Raw genomic sequence first — 21,471 nt, forward strand, 5'->3', positions numbered from 1 at the left:
TGAAAAGATGAAGGATTTGAAGGGCAAAAATTCATAGCTGAAATAAAGTGAAATAGTTAAAGATTTTAATAATTATTAATAATTAATAATTAAAAATAATTAATAATTTTATGGTTGAAAAATTTGAAGTGTCCGAACCGGGTGTCGAACCGGGCACCTCATGCACCATAACTTCCCTATGTATTTTAATAGGGCAAAAAATCACGGAAAAACTGGAATATCTTAAAAAGTTGAAGGATTTGAAAAACCAAAAGTCATTGCATTAATAAGCTGAAAGAGTTGAACATTTTAAAAGTTGAATGGTTAAAATAGTTTAAAAATTGTAGAAGGAGTCAATTGCCGAAAAATGGCGGAAGATAGCATAAGTGGAAAACAAAGGGTTGAATGCTTTACAGCATTCAACCAATGAGATAACAAATTCCAAAACGAAGCTTAAAGAGACTGAAACATTAAAAAGTGACAGAATCAAAGTGCATCAGAAGGAGAAGGCCGAGTTAAACAGATGAGTTTAAAGTTTGGATTTCAAAGTAAGTAAGGAGTCTAAGTTGCTGAGATCACTGGAGAAACTGGAAAAGATCAAAAATGTTGAATTGAACTTAATCTGAAAAAGCTGCTCAAATGAGCTAAAAAATGTAATAAAAGCTAAAAGAATATTAAACAAAAGAGCTAGACAATATATAAAATGCTAACAGCTAAAAACATTTAAATGAAGATGTGGGACATTAAAACTAAGGTTTGGATTTTTGAATCTCTGGTGAAATCCTCGTTTCAAAGAGCCATGAAGGACATTTCTGACCTGAAAATGGGAAACATCTACAGGTTGTTGGGAGGACAGACAGTTGGGGCTTTTGTGACCCGTCCTCGTCTGGTTTTTGTGAAAGTGCTCGGTGCCTTCAGTGACCTGAACCTCAGCGGTTCATTTCAGCGCTCGTCGGAGCGTTCCTTCAGGGATGAAAGCGGCGGCCCGGCAGGACTCCTGCCCTGTAATCAGCCGCCGCGCTGCTCGTCCATCACTCATTAGCAGCTGCAGAGCGGCGCTGCTGCCGCCGCCGTGTGCGTGATTTGTGCGTCTGTGGGTTTCAGGCTGAAGCGCTACGCTGGCGGGAAAGAGGCCCTGGAGGCGGAGCTGTACTCTCGCTTCGTCCTGGTCCTTAATGAGAAGAAAGCAAAGATCCGCCGTCTGCAGGAGAGCGTCTCGAAGCTGCAGGAAGCCAGGTGAGCGGCTGCTCCTACGGACCTCCTGGTTCTACTTCCTGCAGAACCAGGAAGTCCACAAAGGTCTCCTCTCTGCTCCTCTTTGAGCAGAAATCCTCCATCATTCTGGGTTTTTTTTTTAGGAACTCGGAAGAACAGGAAAGCAAAGGTTCTGTGAAGCCGACCCGATCCGCTGATCAGGACAGTGAGGAAGAGGAGGATGAATACGGAGGCAGCACTGATGAAGAGCCAGAAGAAGCGCAGTCATCTCCGTCTTCAACGTTACCATCCAGGAGTGAGTGTCGTGTCTCTGATGACTTCCTGAAACAGGCCTTGCTGTCAGAAAGGCGGAGCTTCACCGTCTGTCTGCAGAGAGACGATTCAGAACCTGAGAACCACAGGAGGACGCACAAAAACACACATTTGTGTAGTCTGGAAACACAAGAAGAACCTGAGGAACCCATGCTCCAAAGTTCAGAACAAAAAACGACACAAACTTCAGAGATACAGACACAAAAGACCACAATCACAAATTCAAATTCATTTTATTTTTAGAGCACCTTTCATGGAAAGAAACAGCTCAAAGTGCTGAACGTGAAAACAAACAAGAATGCAGAAAACACCGATCCTGACTCATGCAATGAAATAATGAAATAAGCCCCACACAATAAACTACACAAAAACAAACACAAGTAAAAGAGAAATAACTAAAGAAGAAGAACGACAAAGAAACAACAGGACACAAACACAAAACAACAGCCAAGAAACACAAACGTAAGACACAATAAAACTAAAGAAAAACACACACCTTAACAACAACACAACAGTACACAAACAGCCAAGAAACACAAACTTTAGGGATACAGATGCACAAACACAAAAAAAAACTTATCAGAAACAAAATAGATGACAAACATCACAACAACAGACAGACAAATGCGCACAATAAGCAGCAAATGGATCCAACGCACCCACAAACACACACACTGAAGAACTTTAGCAAGGTCACAAAAACAAAGACACAAAGAACCATTTTAACAAACACCTCAACTATAAAAACAGAGAAACGACAGCAAACAAAGACACAAAGACAAACACAAACTGTCAACACAATGTTTCGTTACACAAACTAAACCACTAGTCCACCTTTCCTACATAAATGCGCTCACAACAACCACAACACGGAGAAATACACAAAAATGGAAAAACAACAAGCAAAACCACAGGAAATGATTTCACTAAACGACAACAGTGAGGCCTTCTGGACATGAACACATTTGATGGAGTGTGATGTTTGTGTTGGCGTGGGAGGGGCTGCGGGGCGCCACGGTCGCATCATGACGTTGCGTAAGAGGAGCCGTGGTTCCCCCAGAACGTCTGAGAGGACGTTTTTCCATTCCTGCTGTCAGACAGCTCCGGGTTCTCCGCTGACGTTCTCCCGGTCCCACCGCAGAAACGCTGCTGCGTTTATGTTGTCCTGTTACCGAGGTGACGACTCAGAGAGGGGGAGCGCTGTGTTTGGTGCTCGTCTTTGTTTTCTCTGCCGCCTCTGGCCTGAGTGCATTTAGAGCAAAATCATGTGGTTGTAATCTGCTTTGTTCCCACACTGTGAGGGAAAGTGTAATGTTCTAAAAGCGACTCGGATCCAGACGACTGTTGTGGTTCCATGAGGAACTTATTCTGGTTTAAAGATCGTCCAAATCCACAAAACTGTACCTGGTCGCACGTCTGTTTGTAGACGGAGTTTTCACCAACTTCCTTTGTATGGATTAAAGAAACAAATCGGGCGTGGCACAATTTAGATCCTAAATAGAAAATGAAAAGTAAGATTTTATGATAACTTTTAATTGTTATGAACAAAAACTAATGTTGTTTCAGCAGTAACTGCAGGGAAAACATAATTTTGGGCCTCATAATCGCTGTGAGAACTGAGTGACTCCGCCCCCCTGGCGTTGCCAACAGGAAGTGGCTCCAAGAATCCAAAATCCCACAGACTCCTATAGAGAAACAAACAGCTGTTATCAGTCCTTCTATTGGTCAGAAGAACCGTTCTGACTCTGGTACCTTTTTTTAATATTTTCTTGATAATCCTCACTTTTTTCATGATATTTTTTATGTAGTTTAAGTCATGAACTGACCAATCCGATTACCAATAAAAGTAGGCGGAGCCTGCTGGCCCCCACATCCAACCTTCCAAATGTTTGACAGATTTTGGGCAGCCTCTTTGAAGTGTTAGGGGTGTGGCCTCACAACGAGCTCACTCTTGATTGCTGAGAGTGGTTGCCATGGAAACGTCGACTCGGACCGACTCGGACCAGTCACTGCCGTCTGGCTCCAATGTGGCGGCGTCTGAATCAAGACAAAATGGCGACTGGGTTGGCTTCATTTGTTGGAGCTGGAGGTAAAACGGATGACGTTGAAGCTCGCTCAGTCCAGTTCTCTGATGCAGTCGATGGTTTTTATCTGAAAACCGGGAAAAGTAAAGTTCTCCTTAGTGAACAGTTTTTGAATGTGAACCTTTATAGCTGTCAGGTCCGGCTGTCAGTCTGCTGGGAAAGCCTTTATTTCTGTTTCTACTTTTGCTTTTTCTCAGTTTAAGTAACAAACCGTCTGCTCTCATGTTCTGCTTCAGTCGCTGTGTTATCTGCCGACATTTTTAGCACTTTGCGTTACTGTTGAAAGAAAAGTTCTTTTAAATAAAGTTAGATTTGATTGGAGAACAAAAGGATGTGAAGAAATGTGTATTTTTCTGCCTCAGGTTCCCGCACTGACAGCCCATTGGACGACAGCCTGCGTGACATCACAGACGTGGCCCCGAGCCGCAAACGCCGCTTCCGCCACCTCAGGCTTCAAGATCCGGGGGTGAAAAGGCCCGACGCGGAATCGCGGCAGAAGGAGAGGTAGGAGTGCTGAAAAGCATGTACATATCTACTCTGTCTACAGGCTTTTCCTCCAAGAGCTTTAGAGGACAAACTAAAGAGATGCTTCAACAAAGAGGGAAGCGCTGCTGAGGCCCGGTTTCACACAGAACCAGTGATGAACGGCCGCGCGGCTCTCCAGATGGCAGAGGTGTCCTCAGTCCGTCTCCGGGATGGTGAAACAGTTCATTTGTTTCCTGGATGTCAGTGAACGCACCGTTTCTAAAGGAGCCCACAGACGGGGGTTCCAGCCGTTACGCAACGTCCTCCTTTCTCTGTTTCTGTCCTCTGGAAAGCCGGCCCAGTCCGTGCAGAACTTCACAAAGCCGCCGCTCTGGTCTCGCTCCAACCCGGGTGGCTTTGGACACGTCTCCGTCTGAAAGGGTTTCCATGGAAACGCCCTCCCAACACAGGGCTGAGTGAACAGCTCGGTGGCTGCGAAGCCACACGCAGACGTCCGTCCAGCGGCTGGCCACGCCCACAAGCCTCCATCACCACCTCGTGCATTCACCTCAGAAGCAGGTGGGGGGAGGGGGGGTCAAGAAGGAGGAAGATGAGTCACGTTTAGTCCTTTCTCAGCAATTTGGGCAAAACCTGTTTTTGCTTCAGAGTGAAATCAGGAGGTGAAACTCCGCGTGACTCAGAGTTTGTGACACAACTCTCCGCTTTAGTCATCCGGGGAAAAGGTGAACGTCTGCGGGAACGCGGCCAGGCGCACGTCCCTGAGGTGACCCGGTGGCGAGTGTGAGGGTGGAGGAGGAGACGCCCGGTTTCTGCCGCAGCGTCTTAGAGAAGATGCGGCTGAAGGCTGATGATGAGCTGAAGATCAAGAAGAGAACCGTCACAGCGCCTCTGGGGCGGCGCTGGTGGAGGATCGTTAAGAACAAGGACCAACCTGGAAAAAACAAGAAGATAATTTTAAAAGTCGGTTTCTAAAAGTTTCTGCACCTCCAGGATGAGCCTGATGCTGCTGCAGATTCAGTGGACCTCGGAGTCCACGAAGGTTCATGTTTAAAATCCAATAAAATGACCCATAGAGGAGGAGAACCAAGTCCAACCTGCAGAACCAAAACTGCCAAGGCATTTACTTTAGTCACTGTCACTTTATAAAGTATTCAAACGGAGGGGTACTCGAGTACTTTTCAGAACTTCAGAGGATGAAATCTCTGGGTGCTTAAAGCATTTTGAAAAAGCTTCAGAGTAAAAGGTGAGCTTCTATGTGTGGAAGGTCTCTGTGACCGTCAGGACACCAGAAGAAGAAAAAGGAAAAACACGCAGCCGGGGAAAAACGGCTCTCTTCTTAAAGGGACAGACGGTCGTCTTCGCCCACATCTGAAGGACCTGAGCCAAATTAGTGATCGAGTCTTTCTAAGAAAGTGAGATGCAGTCGGGTTCTGGTGGTCCTCAGAAGTCTCATCTCGGTTCCCACATTGTTTACATGGAAGTGTTTGTGTACTCGGAGCTCAATTTTCCCAAGAATGAAGCCGTCCTCCGTCCTTCACACATGAACGGGTTCTGTAAACCATCCAACATGGCTTCCAGATGCCAGCGCTGATGGGAGTTCTCAGGCTGTGGGGTCCAGGTGACACGCCCACCTGGAGGCAGACTCGGGGAAACCACATCAGGGACGGGTCCTCTGAAGGAGAGCAGACGTCAGGATCCGGCATTAGTTCTGTGGGGGCGGAGCCACATACATCAGGATCTGGAATTAGTTCTGAGGGGGCGGAGCCACATACGTCAGGATCTGGAATTAGTTCTGAGGGGGCGGAGCCACATACGTCATGATCTGGAATTAGTTCTGTGGGGGCGGAGCCACATACATCAGGATCCGACTCTAGTTTTGTGGGGGCGGAGCCACAGACGTCAAGATGTGGCATTAGTTATGTGGGGGCGGAGCCACAAACGTAAGGATCCATTATTAGTTCTGTGGGGGCGGAGCCACATACATCAGGATCTGGAATTAGTTCTGAGGGGGCGGAGCCACATACGTCAGGATCTGGAATTAGTTCTGTGGGGGCGGAGCCACATACATCAGGATCCGACTCTAGTTTTGTGGGGGCGGAGCCACAGACGTCAAGATGTGGCATTAGTTATGTGGGGGCGGAGCCACAAACGTAAGGATCCATTATTAGTTTTGTGGGGGCGGAGCCACAGACGTCAAGATCTGGAATTAGTTCTGAGGGGGCGGAGCCACATACGTCAGGATCTGGAATTAGTTCTGTGGGGGCGGAGCCACATACATCAGGATCCGACTCTAGTTTTGTGGGGGCGGAGCCACAGACGTCAAGATGTGGCATTAGTTATGTGGGGGCGGAGCCACAAACGTAAGGATCCATTATTAGTTTTGTGGGGGCGGAGCCACAGACGTCAAGATGTGGCATTAGTTATGTGGGGGCGGAGCCACAAACGTAAGGATCCATTATTAGTTCTGTGGGGGCGGAGCCACATACATCAGGATCTGGAATTAGTTCTTAGGGGGCGGAGCCACATACGTCAGGATGTGGCATTAGTTCTGTGGGGGCGGAGCCACGGACATCAGAATCCGGCATTAGTTCTGCGGGGGCGGAGCCACATACATCAGGATCCGGCATTAGTTCTGTGGGGGCGGAGCCACATACGTCAGGATGTGGCATTAGTTCTGTGGGGGCGGAGCCACAGACATCAGGATCCGGCATTATTTCTGTGAGGGCAGAGCCGTCATCGGGGTCGCCACAGCAGATCAGCTGACAATCTGGGAGCTGTCAATCTGGATTTGTTTAGAGAAACTGCTGTAGCGAGAACCCAGTAAGTTTTCTTTAGAAAATCAGAGCTGGTTGAGTTCCTCGTATACGTGACTCTGCTGACTCCTCTGCTCTTCTTGAATATCCATCTTCATCACTGAGCGTTCTGATGAATGTTCTGCTGGTCAGAGGAGCAGAAGAGCAAATGTTCTTTTCAGCAAACATCTGAAATCTGCCACAGTTTGAAAAACTGCTGCTTCCCTGCAGGATTTCATCAGCTTTTCTGCTTTTTCTCACGACCATCAGAATAAACTTGGAAGCAACCAGGAGACAGTTTGAAGAACGGTTGGCCTTCGTTCATGTTTTTCTGCTTTTTCTTCACGACTCCCCCCGGTCCTCTTTTGTCCTCCAACTTCTGTTTTTTTTTTTTTTTGCCTTTCTTCATCTTTTCCTCTGTGATTCATACCCTGTTTGGGTTATTTCCTGACAAGTTCTTCAGAGTTCATCAGCAAAGTCTAGCGACTTTTAGGAACGACTCCATCTCAAATGTCTGAACCAGAGTCTAGATCCTGTTGGATCAGCGTTTCTCCAAACGTCAAACTGAAGCCTTAAGCAATGAAAAGTAAAACAGCAAACCATATCTTCTCCTGTCGACGTTAAAACACATGTTAAAGCAAAAAAGGGTCAAAGTGGATGTTCAAAACCCAAAACTTCACTTAGCCTCTCCTCCATAAGGAGGTTTAAATGACTTAAACTCAGACGTTGTCGTTCCTGATCCAGATTCTGAGCTGAAGACTCACAGGAACAGCAGAAAACCTTCAACATGACTAGAAGTTCCACGTGAACACACATGCACACACACGTGCACGCAGCTGTAAAGGCAGCCCATGTGTTTCTTGTCTTACGTACAAAGCACTTCCTGTCTCAACAGGAAATCTCTGCTGTAAACCTGCCTCATTAGCCCACTGACCTGTGTGTGTGTGTGTGTGTGTGTGTGTGTGTGTGTGTGTGTGTGTGTGTGTGTGTGTGTGTGTGTGTGTGTGTGTGTGTGTGTGTGTGTGTGTGTGTGTGTGTGTGTGCAGGACAGGCTCCCCTGCAGGATCCAGTAAGCTGCAGACCCCCCAGCGCTCTGCAGATGCTGCAGCAGCCGAGGATCTGTTCGAGGACTTCTGAGAAGCTTCAGAGGTTTTTTAGCCTGAAGATCTGGTTCCACTGAAGCAGAGACACTGATCATCATCACCAACCAGAGCGACCGGCAGGACGACCGGCAGGATGTCCGGCAGGGCGACCGGCAGGGCGACCGGCAGGACGACCGGCAGGACGACCGGCTGGGCTCACAGGAAGGCACAGGAACTTTGACACGGGTGTTTTCTCCCTCAGATTTCTCCTTCTTCTGCTTTGTTGTTTTGGTATTTTTGGATCAATAAAGTTTTGGCCTTTTGTCTGAACGTCTCTGTCGTCACGTCTGTGAGGAGCTGGAGGCTCAGACTGCTGAGGATCTCTGAGAGGGAGTGGATGCAGAAGTGAAGCCTCCCCTCTAACGTGTCAGGGTTTCCCTCTGCCCCCCCCCCCCCCCCCCCTTCTGTCCTGGGCGGTGTGCCGTCCGTCTCTGCTCCTCCTCTTCCTCCTCCTCTTCATGTTCCAATACAAGCGGCTGCAGAGAGGTTGGAGCGTGCAGCCAGTGCTGGGAGCTGGAGAGGAGATCTTCCTGCAGGAGTTTTCCCTCAGACTGGAGGATTTTCAGGGATCCAGAAGGTAAGATAAAAAAAAAATGATGGACTGATGTCATCAGAAAATGATGACATCATGGCAGCTGGTCCATGGAGATCTGTAGGAGGACTGAGCTTTACCTCAGAAGTTCTCCTCTGAGAGAAATGTGCATAAATGATCAGAGCGTCTGGAAATGAGAACATGTGTGTTCATAGAACCTCATAGAACCAGGTTTACTGTCTCCTTTGATCTTGATAAAAATGCAGTTTAAGCCGCAATAAAAATGTCACTAAAATAAGAAATGTTTTTAGGAAAATGATGAATGTCCAAACTTCCTTTGAAACCAGCACTTAAAGTTAAAGCACAGAGTTTGTGTTTTACTTTGGAAAGTAAGAAGACTTGTTTCTAGAAAAATCATCTTATTTTCTGTCTGGAAAGACAAACGTTATTAATAAAGTTTTTCAGAGGCAACATAATCTGAGTTTGAGAAAAACGGGTCTTAGTGTCCAGAATTATTCCTAAAATAAGACTTCTTCATTTTCTGGCCCCCTTTTTTTTGGCTTATTTAAAGAAAAGTCCTCAAAATGTATGATTTCTTTTTAAACTTACCTTCAGGGGTCCGTTCCTGGGGGGGGGGGGGGTCTGATAGGCTCATAGAAATTCTGAATTCTTTTATTCTGATTTTGGACTTCAGCCTTTATCATCAGAGATGACATTGATAGAGAAGCTGAAAAAGGAGGTGTGTATATATATATATATATATATATATATATATATATATATATATATATATATATATATATATACATGTATGTATGTTTTGGGGGGGTATACAGTAAAAAGTCTATAAGGTAAATGCAACAAACGAATTCTTTACTGTACATCTAGTTCCACTTTGTGTGAAAAAACAGCAAAAGCATTTTCCAAATCTTCGTTTTTGATATCTTTGATTTTTTTTTTTTGGTAAAAAGCTTCACGTTTCTCCTTTTGGAGTTCAACTAAATTTTTATTCTTTTCTTTAGAATCTGAGGAATTTTGCTGAAAATAGAGGTGAATTGCCGTAACTGCGTACGTTTGGAGCTAAACTTCACCCACAGACGTTTTTGTCTCATTTATGTCCCAGTTTAGTTTCTCCAGTTCGTCTCAAAGCTGTCTCACGTTTCTCTCACTGTCTAAATTTTATTCTGCTTTTTCAACAGATTTTGAGGACCTTCAAGAAAAAAACGTAAAGAACTTGAAGAAAACTTGAACTTGTGGCCATAGAAGGTGATGTACTGCTTCCGTAAAACTATAAGATCCAATAAAAAAGGAATTCTTTGGGTTTTTTATTTGTTTTTTTCCGACAGATTTTCAGAAACTTTATTCTTCTTTTGCAGTTAATTTCTTCACCCACATGATTAGTTTAGAAACATTTGATCCAATGATGTTAATCATGGTGTTTTCCTGCAGAAATGATTGGCGCCGCCCTCCCTCTCCTGTTCTGCCTCGTGACTCTCTGTTCAGCTCGGCCTCAGCCAGGTGAGTCCTGCAGGAAATGATGTCATCTGCTTCCAGCTGTGCCTCTCCTTTTGGCGTACGTCCTCAGTGGATCATGTTGATCCCATTTGCGGGTCTCTAGCATCTGAGGGGCGGAGCTAATGTTTGGCTGATGAGAAGTCTGAGCTGCAGCTCTGCATGTTCTCTGCTCCACAGCAGAACCGGCTCAGGTTCTCCGGCTGGTTTCTCTGAGGTTTGTTTTTACAGAGTTCCTTTGGTCTGAACCCGGACCACAGCGTCCTCCTTTTCTTTACTTGGAAACATCGATCCAGAGCTCAACGATGTCTGCTGGAAGAGGATGAGCAGGACTAGCTGTTTTTCTTCTTCCTGCTCGTTTCCATCCTGGTCAGAACTTGTTTTGCACAATAGCGCCCCCAAATGAGCAGTCACTGGAACGGCATCATTTTTCCCAGGTGGTTCCGTCCGTTTCAGTCTCTGGTTCTTTTTTGACAACCAAACCTTTTTGAAATGGAGGGTGGGGCTTTGATCAGCTTTTCGGCCGATGGCTGTGGCTTAGTGTCCTTACATGCACTCATTTCACTGACTATTAGAGTTTATATTAAATGTTACTGACCAAACCTTTTTCAAAACCAAAAACCTTCAAAGTTACTGTTCCACATTATTTCACACAACAGAGTTCCACAGTATATGACAGATTCTAAAGAACTAAAAATGGACATTTGTTGGATTTGCTACAATTGGAGGTCATATTTACTCAAATTCCAATCAAAAACATCTTCATAGGTCAAGTTCCATTTTTTTTCTATGCACGATCCTTCTGGGAAAAGGCATAGAGCAGCTGCACTTCACATCTCCACTGAAAGAAACGATTCCTGATCATGCCCCTGAAGAAAAGCCAGTGGATCTGAGGACATCAAGAAGTCTCTGAGGGAAGGTGGAACAGAGGAGCTCTTATTTTGTAGCAGCTTCACAATTTTTGCATCCATTGAACTTGTGAGTTTTTGGAGAGTTTCTGCTTGAAATTCTCTGCAGGATGTCAGAATAGCCTCCCAGAGCGGCTGTTTGGATGGGAACTGCCCCCCACCCTCAGAGATATTTGGCCTGAGGATTCTCCAGAGGTCAGGTTAGGATGGGGGCCACAGCATCAGTTTTCTTCCTTTTAGCAGCCAATAATGCTGAGTCATTCCTTGCCACAGGAGACGGTGCTTTGTCATGCATGAAGATGATTTGGTTACAGAAAGCACGGTTCTTCTTTTTGTAGAAAGTGGGCAGCGAGAAGCGCCGCCTACTTTTCAAAGGTCATTTTCACACCTTCAGGGACCCTAAAGGGGCGGACCGGCATCTCTCCCCATGATTCCGGCCCAAACCATGACTCCACCACCTATTTGCTGACGTGGTAACCTTTTGGGACATGGTGGCCGTCCACCAAGCACCCACCGCTCCTTCCATCTGGACCGTCCAGGGTGAAAATGAGTCTTCATGTGTTTCTGGGCCCACTGCAGCCGTTTCTGCTGCTGATTGTTGTTTAGGAGAGCCGGGCGGAAGGTTTAAGTAGAACTGCTAGCCTCTGGAGGATCCTGCACCTTGATGCTGGTGGGACTCCACAGGCACCAAACCCCTCTGTGCTCTGAATCAGCCACAAACCGGAACAGTCCGAGGTTTCATACCTTGTCCAAGGCATTGAACTATTTCAGGCTTTTCAGCATCAGAGATCCTTTTTCTTTCGCATATTGCTTGAAATCGTTGGTCTGCTTAATAATGCGGTTTTTCCTTTGATTGAACTCGACTGGAAAACGAGTGATCACAGGCGGCAGCGATCGAAAGAGCCCTGAGACACAACGTCATCCACGAGTTTCATTGAAATCCTTTTGACACTTAAATAAAATGTCCATAATAATTTGTAACGCACTGTACATGCCAAATTGCATCTACTTGCTGCTATGTGATTGGCTGATCAGAAATTAGATTTAACACTTTGGACAGTTTTCATTTGCAGAAGGTTCCAAAAGATTCTATTTTTTGTGAAACAGTCAAGATGGCGATCTCTTCCCGGGTCAAAGGCCAACAAAACACGGGTTGTGTTTTGAGACTCAGACTGGCAGTGCGTGTGTGAAATGTCGTGGCGATTGCTCGCACAAAAGGTTTCTTTTTCCGTATTGTGGGGAACTGTGAAAATTGCCAAATTTTACACTTTGCCACAAAATGGCCGCCAAGGCGTGGCTACTGTGGCCATCCCATAATAATTCTACACTTCCTTTGGATATCCCTGACACCAGTGTTTTGGTTTCGTTAGTGGATACTGAGAAGAACACGTTGAGCCCCATGAACTCCTTTTCACCGGGCACTAGGTGTGTTTGCATTCTGGTGAGTTTGTGGCGTCAGTAACATTTTTGCTCAAAGGCGCATTAAGAAGGAAGAATTGTGAAAACAACCTGGTCCTTCAGTCCAGGACTGCTGGGGGACAAAATAAAGAACCTAAATGAAAATGTTTTCTTCATTTTTTTTGAGCAAAACATGTTTTATTCGACTTTTGTTCCAGCTTCTCCACAGAGGATCCAATGGAGGTCGTCCGGCACACTGGCGGGGAAGGTGGTGTTACCGTGTTCCTTCACCATGACATCAGCATCTCACAGCGCCTCCACGCCTCTGCCGCTCTCTGCTGAGGACCTTCGGATCAAGTGGGTGAAGCTGGAAGGGCAGGACGAGAAGTTGGTGCTGGTGGCACAGAACGGCATGGTGAAGGCGGGACAGAGGTTCCACGGCAGGGTGTCGGTTCAGAACCACCCGCCGTCTGTTGGGGACGCCTCGCTGGTGATGGACAACCTGAGGGCCAGCGACGCCGGGCTGTACCACTGCGAAGTGGTGCACGGTTTGGACAACACCCGGGACACGGTCAGCCTGAACGTCTCTGGTAGGTTTTGGGTTTAGGGCTGGGTTACACCACAGCGGTTCTGGTCCGTTTGGGTGCTGTAATTGTTCCCTTTTGAGCCGCTCAGTCCGCCGGACTGTGCTGAGAGTGAGAAACCTGCCAGAGAACATGTCCTCATTCCTGATCCTTCCTGGTCCGTCCCAAAGAGAACCTCAGCATCTTCATCTCTGCTTCCTGTCTTCCTCAGTGTCTCTAGGAAACAACATGGCTGCTCTCACCACACATTTCCTTTTATTTCAGCTGAGACTCTTCTATCACGTCTGACACTTTTCTCCACCCATTCCAACCTGCCTGCACGCTCTTCTTCACCTCTTTTCCACTCTCTCCATTCCTCTGGACTGTTGATCTTAGATACCTCAGATCCTCCTCCTTCTTCATCTCTTCTCCCTGTAACCTCACTCTTCCTCTTGGGTTCCTCTCATTCACAGACACGTTCTCCGTCTTCCTGCCTCTAACCTTCATTCCTCTCCTTTCCAGGACAAACCTCCACCTCTCTAGCTTCTCCTCCACCTGTTCTCTGCTCTCACTAAACACCACAGTATCGTCTGCAAACATCGTAGTCTGTGGGGGATTCCTGTCTAACCTCATCTGTCAGTCTGTCCATCACCATTGCAAACAGGAAGTGGCTCACAGCTGATCCCTGATGTGATCCCACCTCCACCTAGAACTCCACTGTCTCCCCTACAGCACCCCCCCCCCCCCACACACACACACACACACCGTCTTACAGCCCTCATGCATGTCCTGCACTGCTCTAACACTCTTCTCTCCTCATACAAAACCACAGTTCCTCTCTGGACATCCTCCAGTGTGTCTCTCTGACCTTCTCTGTACTTCTCTGTCAATGACTTGGCATGAAACCATCCTGCTGCTCACAACGTAAATGTCCCTTTGTACATTTTGTTGATATGGTTTCACTCGTTGTTCCACATCCTCATATTTTTGGGGGTTTCTTTTTCAGCATTTGTGTGGAATCCTGGAGAACTCACACTCGTTTTTATTTGTGCCGTTGGCTTTCCGTGGGCTGCAGCTGAACTCCTGCTTTCTCCTCAGGTGTGGTTTTCCACTACAGAGCCAACAGCAGTCGCTACACCCTGGACTTTCACCAGGCAAAAGAGGCGTGCCGCTCCATCCATGCCTCCATCGCCACACCCGCACAGCTGGACGCCGCCTTCCAGGACGGCCTGGACCAGTGTGACGCCGGCTGGCTGGCAGACCAGTCAGTTCGGTGCGTCTGGACGTCCTTCCACGTCCTGAATCTGTCCTCAGCTGGAGCAGGGGCCCATGAAGACGCTCTCTTGTTGTTTTTCTCAGGTATCCGATCACGCGGCCTCGACGGGGCTGTGAGGGAGACCTGATGAGCCACAGAGGCGTGAGGACGTACGGCGTCCGCGACGCCACCGAGAAATACGACGTTTACTGTTTCATAGACCAACTGAACGGTAATTATTTGACTCTGACACTCAAGCTGAAAATCTTAGACGTATTTAGTTTACTTTAATGCTGCACGATCTGAGGAAAACTCGCGATTTGTTATCAATACTGTGATGACGAAATAAGTCTCAATACATGAACAAGTAGCAAAACAACTAAATCCATCATTTCCATTTAACTGCAGCAGTTTAATTTAAATAAGAGTTAACAGAAGTGACGGCTGATGGCCTTTGAAGTCAGCATTATCAGAAATGAACGCACTTCAGTTTCTTTGAAGGCCATTAACCCGCTTATATCACGGTCACTTACAAAAGAAATAAACATTCAATCCGTTTTTAGTCCTTTATTCTTGTTATTTTTCCAATTTGGATCACTTTTTTCACCAAAAGCAGACTATTTGTTACGCAGTGCGATCAAGGTCAACGGAGGCGAACATCCAACATCAGAGAGCTTCATCCGATTGGTGCAATGCATAAAGGGATTAATATGATTGGTTAAATACTTCAAGCTGCCATAAGATTGTTTTATCACATTTAAGGTAACTATTTATTACAATTTAGCCAACTTTGGCGAGATGCTTATTGCAGGGCTTCAAACTGCAATGACCGGCATAGTTTACTTCATTATCTGTGTTTAATTAATATGACAGAAAAATGTGACATTTAAGCTTGTATGTATTTTTGACTCGATACTTCCTAATCATTTGAATGTATTTCGGCCATTTTAATATTTATTTTTGTTTATTAAAAAAAAAATCCTTTTTTTTAAATTATTTTTTTTTAAACAAATTTCTGAGTTTTTTTTAAAAACATTTTTAATATTTCCAAAATGAATTAGTTTATTTAGTTCATGTCATTTTCACCTGCAGGCGAAGTCTTCTTCCCCCCCTCCCTCAGTGATAAGCTCACCTTGCAGCAGGCGAGAGAGGCGTGTGAGCGGCACGACGCTGCGCTGGCGTCACCTGGTCAGCTGTTCGCCGCTTGGAGGGCGGGGTTTAACCGCTGTGACTACGGCTGGCTGTCTGACGGTAGCGTCCGCCATCCCGTCACAGTCCCCCTGCCTCAGTGTGGTGGGGGCCTGCTGGGGGTTCGAACCCTCTACAAGCACAAAAACCAGACTGGCTACCCCGACCCAGGGGAGCGTCACGGAGCGTTCTGCTTCAAAGGTAAAGACCGCTCCACATCGCCAAAACAAGAAAAACCTCCTGAAAAGCGTTTCAAATCAAACTGGATTTGTGGAGGACTGTTCCTGCTGAAGCTCCTCAAAGTTCTTTACATTAAAACATTTTCCAATTTTAGAACACAAAGTGAGACAAAACACCTTCACACGCACGAAAACATCAAAGAACACATAAAAACCCTTAACGGACGGATGGAAATCACTCACAGTACCGGTAGAGAGATCAAACCAAACAAGGAAAAAATCAAAGACATTCATCATCTTCTCAACCCGCCGTCTCCCTTTAGGGGTCACGGGGTCGCCGGAGGTTCTGGCGAATGCGGCGTTCAGCCTGGACAGGTTGCAGGGAACTAACAAATAAATCTATTTCTTAATTTCAGCTTAAAGCCAGATTAAAAAGAACGTCTTGAGCCGTCCTTTAAAGCCTCTCTGCAGCCCTGAGGCATGCTGGGAGCTCCATAAGAACTGGATGAGGCCTCACCGTAGGATTTAGTTCTGACTTTTAGAAGAACTAAATGACCTAAACCAGAGGACCGTGAGTACGGTGGCCCTGAAGGTCAAATCACACCAACAAATCACTCGGCACAAAAACATATTAAAGTTCATTAAAACAAATACTAAAAAAACACAACGTCACATTTAAAGACCAAACCAAAAGACAATTCGACAAAAACATAACAAACAATCATGAAAAGTTTACACTTTAAACTTGTATTCTTATGCAGACGTTAAAGACGCATTTAACTAAAACCAGACGTCAATAATCCTCTGTGATTCCCATGATGCCTTTTCTGGCTTCTTATTGGGTTTGGTTTTTTAACGTTTCCTTTTTGATTTCTGAGACTTGGATTTCATTTTCATTTCTTTCCATTTTATCTGAATTGTTTCTGGAGTTGATCTCTAAAAGGCAGCGTTGTTTTTTTATTCTTCTCTTTTAACTGTCGTTGTGATCTTTAATATGTTTTTAATACGATTTGCGCTTCAGGGCGTCTGAACGCGACGGCTCAAATCAGAAAGAGCTGATGGCCCAAGACCATAAAAACATTTATAAACCAATAAAAGACATTTAAAATCAATCTAAAAAATCACTAACATGTCAAGAAACAAGCAACCAATTTAGAGAAAACATCTTGTAGAAACACACAACAGTTTTATACAAAAACCTTTATTTAAAAAAAGCACAGAAATATTTAGAAAGTAGCCAACATAAAGGGAAATCACACAACATTTTTGATGAATAACCAAATGTTTTTTTCCTAAAAAGGTGAATCATGTTCAGAAAATGAAATCAGACAAAAGAGTTAAACTGCAGACGGTTTTCTTTAACCGCGGCACACAAAAAAGCTCGTCTTTAGGTTTTCGCCTTGTAATCATAAATCACAAACAGAAGAAGAATACCCCCCCCCCTCCCCCAGCCATGTTTATGACCCTGCAGGTTTTTTATGGGGGGAAAACCCAGTCCGTTCGCCCCTAACAGACGGGGCAGAGTGGGGACAGAACCTTAATGCCTCACAGCTGGACCCCACCCTGACCACCCCGACTCAGACAGGCACACAGGAAGTGGAGAGGCTGGGGGGGTGTCCTGTCCTCACTGAGGTCCCACATCCATCTCAACGATTTGCACCTCAAACCCACAGTAAGGCTGCAGAGCTGGGGGGGGGGGGGGGCTCAGCTCAGCCAGATGGCTGCAGCTAAAACACATGACCTCATGTTTGGGCCGGGCTCCGCTGGCGGCCGACTCACGCTGGGAACAGCCAGACCCGGTGTGCGGGGGCCAAAAACCCTTCAGCGTGTGAAACAACAGCCGTCTGCTGTGGAGCGGCCGTCCAACATTTTCTCTGCGCTTCTGGGGTCAGAAAGCTCCTGCTGAACGTCCAAAAGTCTCCTGTTTAGTGTTTACAGCCAAAACCCTCGTAAGGTTTGATAGAGAAGTCTTCATCCAGTCTGTTCCAGGTCATAAATGAGTGAGAATCGGACGGTGGGAACCCAACCATGACCCCCCGTCTGAGGGGAGCATTCGGAAAGAGGCAAAAAGAAGACTTCACAACATCTGTGAGAGAGTCTGTTCACTCTGGATGTGATCGAACCGCACAACCATAGAGACGCTGTGCATCAGGGCTGTTCTCTTATTTTGAAAGACCCCCCCCCCCCCCCCCCAATCTTCTCAAGTACAGAATGCTGTACATCAGAGGTGTGGACTCAAGTCACATGACTTGGACTCAAGCCACATGACTTGGACTCAAGCCACATGACTTGGACTCTGGGTCACATGACTTGGACTTGACTCACATGACTGGGACTTGAGTCACATGACCGGGACTTGAGTCACATGACTTGGACTCAAGTCACATGACTTGGACTCAAGTCACATGACTTGGACTTAAGCCAAATGACTTGGACTCAGGGTCACATGACTTGGACTTGACTCACATGACTGGGACTTGAGTCACATGACTTGGACTCAAGCCACATGACTTGGACTAAAGCCACATGACTTGGACTCAAGCCACATGACTTGGACTCAAGCCACATGACTTGGACTCTGGGTCACATGACTTGGACTGGAGTCACATGACTGGGACTTGAGTCACATGACCGGGACTTGAGTCACATGACTTGGACTCAAGTCACGTGACTTGGACTCAAGCCACATGACTTGGACACAAGCCACATGACTTGGACTCAAGCCACATGACTTGGACTCAAGCCACATGACTTGGACTCTGGGTCACATGACTTGGACTCGACTCACATGACTGGGACTTGAGTCACATGACCAGGACTGGAGTCACATGACTTGGACTCAAGTCACGTGACTTGGACTCAAGCCACATGACTTGGACTCGAGTCACATGACTGGGACTCAAACCACATGACTGGGACTCAAGCCACATGACTGGGACTCGGGGTCACATGACTTGGACTCGACTCACATGACTGGGACTTGAGTCACATGACCGGGACTTGTGTCACATGACTTGGACTCAAGTCACATGACTGGGACTTGAGTCACATGACTGGGACTTGAGTCACATGACTTGGACTCAAGTCACATGACTTTGACTCAAGTCACATGACTTGGACTCAAGCCACATGACTGGGACTCAAGCCACATGACTTGGACTCTGGGTCACATGACTTGGACTCGACTCACATGACTGGGACTTGAGTCACATGACCGGGACTTGTGTCACATGACCGGGACTGGAGTCACATGACTTGGACTCAAGCCACATGACTTGGACTCGGGGTCACATGACTTGGACTCGACTCACATGACTGGGACTTGAGTCACATGACCGGGACTTGTGTCACATGACTTGGACTCGAGTCACATGATTGGGACTTGAGTCACATGACCGGGACTTGAGTCAAACTCGAGTCGTGAATTTGGTGACTTATCCTCGACTTGACAAAATGTTAAAAAAGACTTGCAAATCGACTTGGACTTTAACAGCAGTAACTCGTAACTTCACTTAGACTGGAGCCTTTTGACCCGAAAAGACTTCCTACAGTCAAAGATTGAAGCACGTTACCATGCCGACCGTTCTCCATTCTTTGTGTGTGTGCTGTCGGCTCAACATCAAATCAAATTAGATGCACGATGTTTTGATCTAACATCATCCAACCAATCAAATTGCAGGACAACCATTAAAGACGATCCATGAAACATGTTTTTATGTTCAGGTTTGAAAATGATGAGGTTTTCATCAAAAACGGTTTGTACTTTATGGTCGAAGACTGAACTACATCCAACTTTGTCCAACACTTGGGGTCGTCCAAGAAACAGTTTCTGAATACAGTTTGATAGATTTTTGATCTGTGTATGCATGAACTTAGAGGCAAATTTAGCTCATCTAAAAACAGTTACTTAAAGCAAACATGATCTGTGGAAATAGTATTACTCTGTTGTTGAAAGGACTTGATAGGATTTGGATTTCACTTTAGACTTGCTGGTCTTGACTTAGGACTTTAATTAGGACTTGTCTGCATAGGTTTGAAAATTGATTAAGGCCATCATAATAGTAGTAGTAGGTTTAAAGCTTGTCATTCATCTGGTCTTGGTTTTTAAAGTTGAAGATGTTTCACCTCTTATCCAAAAGGTACATGGTACATAACCGTGTAGTCTAAGTTGACAATCCTATCCAGTTTCAGGTCTGACTCCTCCCCCATAAGCACATATAAACCAGCTCTTTTACCAGCTATTTCAGAATTGACAAAGCCTTTTGGATAAGAGGCGAAACGTCCTCAACTTTAGATACCAAGTCCAGATGACAGCGTTTTAACCTACTACTATGACGGAATCTCCCCCACGCCTGAGGGAGCCGCCGAATGGCGTCACCTTCTGCTGGTTTATTAAAGCGTTATGCCGGTGAAGTTTGGTCCCGGGAGGAAATCCATGTGAACTCAGCTCCTCGACCTTCACAGAGGAAGGCATTGTGTGTTGTTCTCGCAGTGCTGCACTGTCAACAGTAGAAATCTGCAGGAACAAGAACGCACAATAAAGAACTCATCTTTCATTGGCTGCTTTCAGGAACAGCAGAAGCTTCGTGGGGTTTTTCCACAGAAACCTGAAGGCTAACGCAGCGTCTGCCTGCTTTATTTTCCCGCTTCATCTCCTGAAATGGTTTCATTCTCCACCCTGAAGCCACAACGCCTTTTGTTTTGGTCACTGTAAGCTAACAACCTGTCTGATAACGCGTTTTTCTGTCGACGTCATATCAGCATTGACGTCTGTCTGTAAACACATTTAATTGGATAACCGTTGTTGGTCCATCAGACTGTTTTTAATATTAGTCAGAGTTTTATTTTTATCCCTTTGGTGACGCATTAGGAGCATTTTTTGAAGCACAGCAGACCGATTTCTGTTTGACAGCGATGACTTGATTTAACAAAACTCCTTGATATCGCGGCGTGAGTCATTCTCTGAATTCAGCTCTCACTTTTAGCTCTCTGGTTACTGAAACACAGGCCTAAAAATGTGTTTCTGAACATTGGATATGATGAGGGACTGTTGGAACCTCTGAGAAAAATTATTAGAAACTAATTTGACACTAAGTTTGTTTTAGACAAATTAAATCTAGAAGATTTTCAGAAACAAATAGTTTTTTCTCAAGCAACAGTAACGATCATTTCTTGGTGTACTAGAGCTGAAATGTTGAGTTTGACGATAGACACAATAAAACGCAGCCAGGAAAGGATGCTGACACTTACCTCCTATTACAGGGTGAGCAGGGAAATATTCTGGGATGTCAGTTCCTGGGTGCTAAAGAAGTTGGACTAAACCATTATTATTTAAGAGGGGGAGAAATTGTAAGATGTAATGGGGCTCAAACATTCGTCAAAATCCACTAACGAAACTAAAACGCGTGTCAGAGATATCCAAAGGAAGTTTTGAAATTATTATGGGATGGCCATAATTTTGCTGCAAAGTTTAAAATTTTGTGATTTTCATGTTTACCCACAATGAGAAAAAAGAAAACTTTGGTTTGAGCGATCTTTACTCAATTTCACACACACTCCACCAGGTTAAGTGTACAACCACACCCAAAAAAAACCTTTAGTACCTTCTGCATATTTTACCAAATCAAACTTTAGTAGCCATATGCAAAATGGATGGATGGATGGATGGATGGATGATGGATGGATGGATGGATGGATGGACATATGGATGGATGGACAGATGGATGGATGGATGGATGGACAGATGGACGGATGGATGGATGGATGGATGGATGGATGGATGGATGGACGGATGGATGGATGGATGGATGGATGGATGGATGGACGGATGGATGGATGGATGGATGGATGAATGGATGGATGGATAGATTGGTGGATGATGGACAGATGGATGGATGGATGGATGGATGGATGGACAGATGGACGG

General features: G+C 45.7%; 2 protein-coding genes across 5 annotated transcripts in view; both read left to right on the top strand.

Moving 5' to 3' along the window:
- LOC101166932 (DNA repair protein XRCC4-like) overlaps window positions 1-8,280 on the top strand; it is a 28,475-nt gene extending 20,195 nt beyond the window's left edge. For 2 of the 3 annotated variants that reach the window (XM_023960397.1, XM_023960398.1), the window contains exons 5-8: window positions 1,084-1,215; window positions 1,338-1,489; window positions 3,953-4,094; window positions 7,915-8,280. In XM_023960397.1, the coding sequence (XP_023816165.1) occupies window positions 1,084-1,215; window positions 1,338-1,489; window positions 3,953-4,094; window positions 7,915-8,005 (517 nt within the window). In that variant the 3' untranslated portion in view covers window positions 8,006-8,280. The remainder of the gene's footprint in view (window positions 1-1,083; window positions 1,216-1,337; window positions 1,490-3,952; window positions 4,095-7,914) is intronic. The other variant, XM_023960399.1, reaches the window with a different exon arrangement.
- Window positions 8,281-8,469: 189 nt separating this feature from the next.
- LOC101156105 (versican core protein) overlaps window positions 8,470-21,471 on the top strand; it is a 29,107-nt gene continuing 16,105 nt past the window's right edge. For both annotated transcript variants that reach the window (XM_023960395.1, XM_023960396.1), the window contains exons 1-7: window positions 8,470-8,587; window positions 9,742-9,808; window positions 9,992-10,060; window positions 12,579-12,950; window positions 14,022-14,196; window positions 14,283-14,410; window positions 15,271-15,567. In XM_023960395.1, the coding sequence (XP_023816163.1) occupies window positions 9,994-10,060; window positions 12,579-12,950; window positions 14,022-14,196; window positions 14,283-14,410; window positions 15,271-15,567 (1,039 nt within the window). In that variant the 5' untranslated portion in view covers window positions 8,470-8,587; window positions 9,742-9,808; window positions 9,992-9,993. The remainder of the gene's footprint in view (window positions 8,588-9,741; window positions 9,809-9,991; window positions 10,061-12,578; window positions 12,951-14,021; window positions 14,197-14,282; window positions 14,411-15,270; window positions 15,568-21,471) is intronic.

This window comes from Oryzias latipes, chromosome 12 (assembly GCF_002234675.1).
Source record: "Oryzias latipes chromosome 12, ASM223467v1".
In the NCBI taxonomy this organism is placed as follows: Eukaryota; Metazoa; Chordata; class Actinopteri; order Beloniformes; family Adrianichthyidae; genus Oryzias; species Oryzias latipes.